Genomic DNA, 2,500 nt, shown 5'->3' on the forward strand with positions numbered 1-2,500 from the left:
CGGGGGCTAGCCTAGCGGGGGCTAGCCTAGCGGGGGCGTACCTGTGCATGGTGTTGTGGTTGAGGAAGGCCCGGTAGCCCTGCAGGTAGAACTTGCAGAGGGTCAGGAGGCCCAGCGCCAGGAAGGACACGGTGAACATCAACCCCAGCAGGCTGTAGGGGGTACTGCAGCACTCTGCCATGCTGGGATACATATATAGTATACATGTCTGTAGAGGTGTGTAGAGGTGTGTGTGTGTGTGTAGGTGTGTGTAGGTGTGTAGGTGTGTGTAGGTGTGTGTAGGTGTGTGTGTACCTGGTCAGCAGCAGGAACAGCAGGCGGGGGTTAGGGTCCTGGTGGCGGGGGGGGTTAGGGTCCTGGTGGCGGGGGGGGTTAGGGTCCTGGTGGCGGGGGGGGTTAGGGTCCTTAGGGTTCAGAGGGTTCCGGGTGCTGCCGTAGGAGAACAGCTGCAGGCTGAACAGCAGCAACCAGAAGCTCATAAACAACACAGGCAGGACCAGCCGCCTCCACAGAGACATGCCCAGCGCCAGCAGACCATACACCTCCACCACCTGGGAGGGAGGGGGGAGGGAGGGGGGAGGGGGGGGGGAGGGAGGGAGGGAGGGGGGAGGGAGGGAGGGGGGAGGGAGGGAGGGGGGGAGGGAGGGAGGGGAGGAGGGAGGGAGAGGAGGATAGAGGGAGGGAGAGAGGGAGGGAGGATAGAGGGAGGGAGAGAGGGAGGCAGGGAAGGAGGGAGAGAGGGAGGGAGAGGGGGAGAGAGGGAGGGAAGGAGGGAGAGAGGGAGTTATTGTACTCCGCAATAACAATAAAGTTGAATCCAATGTAAAAATGTATGTTTAAAATTATGGTGTAGGCTAATGTAGAAGAACTGACACGATTACAATGGTGTTTGAAGACATTCTGACTAGTGAAATGATGGATAGATGATTCACTTACCGTATTTTCCGCACTATAAGGCGCACCGGATTATAAGGCGCACCTTCAATTAATGGCCTATTTTAGAACTGTTTTCATATACAGGGCGCACCGGATTATAAGGCGCATAGAATAGAAGATACTGCAGTCAAACGTTTGACTGGGGTTGCGTTACGCCCAAGCTCCACCTACTGCGTTGCGTCACCTCTCCATCGGTGTTGTGTCAACTTCCCGTTGTCCAAGCTCCACCTGAGCGTTGTCACCGTCAACGTTCTACCTGCTCCACTGTCAAAAATATATATTTTTCCACCTCAAGTATCAGCCGTTCGTCATCCATTTTTGCAACAAGCGTCAAGGACCTGCGGTGATTCACAGCTGACTCGCGTGAATAGCAATTCGCAATAGCTGCAACCACGAGATATAGAGTAGTTAGCTACAAGCATTTTCAATCTGCTATTATCTCTATTAGTGGATTAACCGCTGTGGTGATTTAACAGCTGATAAAAATACATCAAGTAGACTACAAACAGAGCAAAACAAAAAAACAACACCAGAAAACAACCAATAGGCTATACAATTATAACCAACAACCAATATGTGACAGCTCCTGGTGAAATGTAATTTTTCAGTTTTTACACATGCTTAAACTACAGACTGTAAGCTTTCAAATGATGTGTCATACATTCAAATCAGAGACAGATTGAACACGACAGGCGTATTTGAATGTTGGTTCACCTCAAACACTGAATGGGAGAAAAGTGACTCTGAACGCTGCTAACAGCTACGAACGCTGCTAACAAAACACATCGCTATGAAGGTCTCAACTGTATTTTAATAACATCACAACATACTGGGAGAACATCGACATGCTAAAAACACATAACTACACATAATTAGATGAACACACAGTTCTTACTTTTGAACACGAGCTAAAACGAAAGTATGTTTACAAGTCAACCCTCCCTTACCGGTAGCCTCCGGCAAACGAGAATAATGAATCCAATACACACATTATAAGTGTTTAGTGATCGTTAAACTGTTGTTTATTATATCGAGTGGGTACTTTAAAACTTCAAGTTGAAAGCACCAAGAAGGACCGCCTCGAAATTCATCGATGTTCATGTCCCGTGCTAGCGCTGTTGCCTTCATTCGAATAGTGACTGTAGAGACGCTTCTACTTGCTGCTCTGTGTTTGTCCTCTAACTGTGTCTAACTGTGTCTAACTGTGGCCATCTCGCTTTGTTCCCTCGGAAGCTCTGTTTAGTCTTTTTTACTTGGGGTCTTTATACACACAAGTGGTGTGGGACTGTGAGTAAGCACAGTACCGGTGTTTACTGATTACCGTAATGCTGCAAGCGGTGCAGCTTTGTAGTTTACCAGTCGTACTGAAACATTTTGACAGAGCGCCTTGAGCGCCGTGTACAACCAGTATGGATCAACCAATTAACCAATTGATCCATATATAAGGCGCTCCGGATTATAAGGCGCACTGTCGTTGAATTTTTTTTTTAAAGGCTTTTAAGTGCGCCTTATAGTGCGGAAAATACGGTACTTAGACAAATGTTATTGTAAACCGATTTGCATG

The 2,500-nt window shown here is 48.1% G+C and overlaps 1 protein-coding gene across 1 annotated transcript in view; it reads right to left on the reverse strand.

Moving 5' to 3' along the window:
• Positions 1–2,500, reverse strand: part of LOC308174817 (RING finger protein 145-like) — a gene marked incomplete at both ends in the record, with an annotated part of 38,039 nt that overhangs the window by 26,894 nt on the left and 8,645 nt on the right. Inside the window, 2 exons of the mRNA XM_080549932.1 lie at positions 42–182; positions 295–551. Of these exons, the coding sequence (XP_080406058.1) occupies positions 42–182; positions 295–551 (398 nt within the window). The remainder of the gene's footprint in view (positions 1–41; positions 183–294; positions 552–2,500) is intronic.

This window comes from Nansenia antarctica (assembly GCF_963989245.1).
Source record: "Nansenia antarctica genome assembly, chromosome: 20".
Classification (NCBI taxonomy): domain Eukaryota; kingdom Metazoa; phylum Chordata; class Actinopteri; order Argentiniformes; family Microstomatidae; genus Nansenia; species Nansenia antarctica.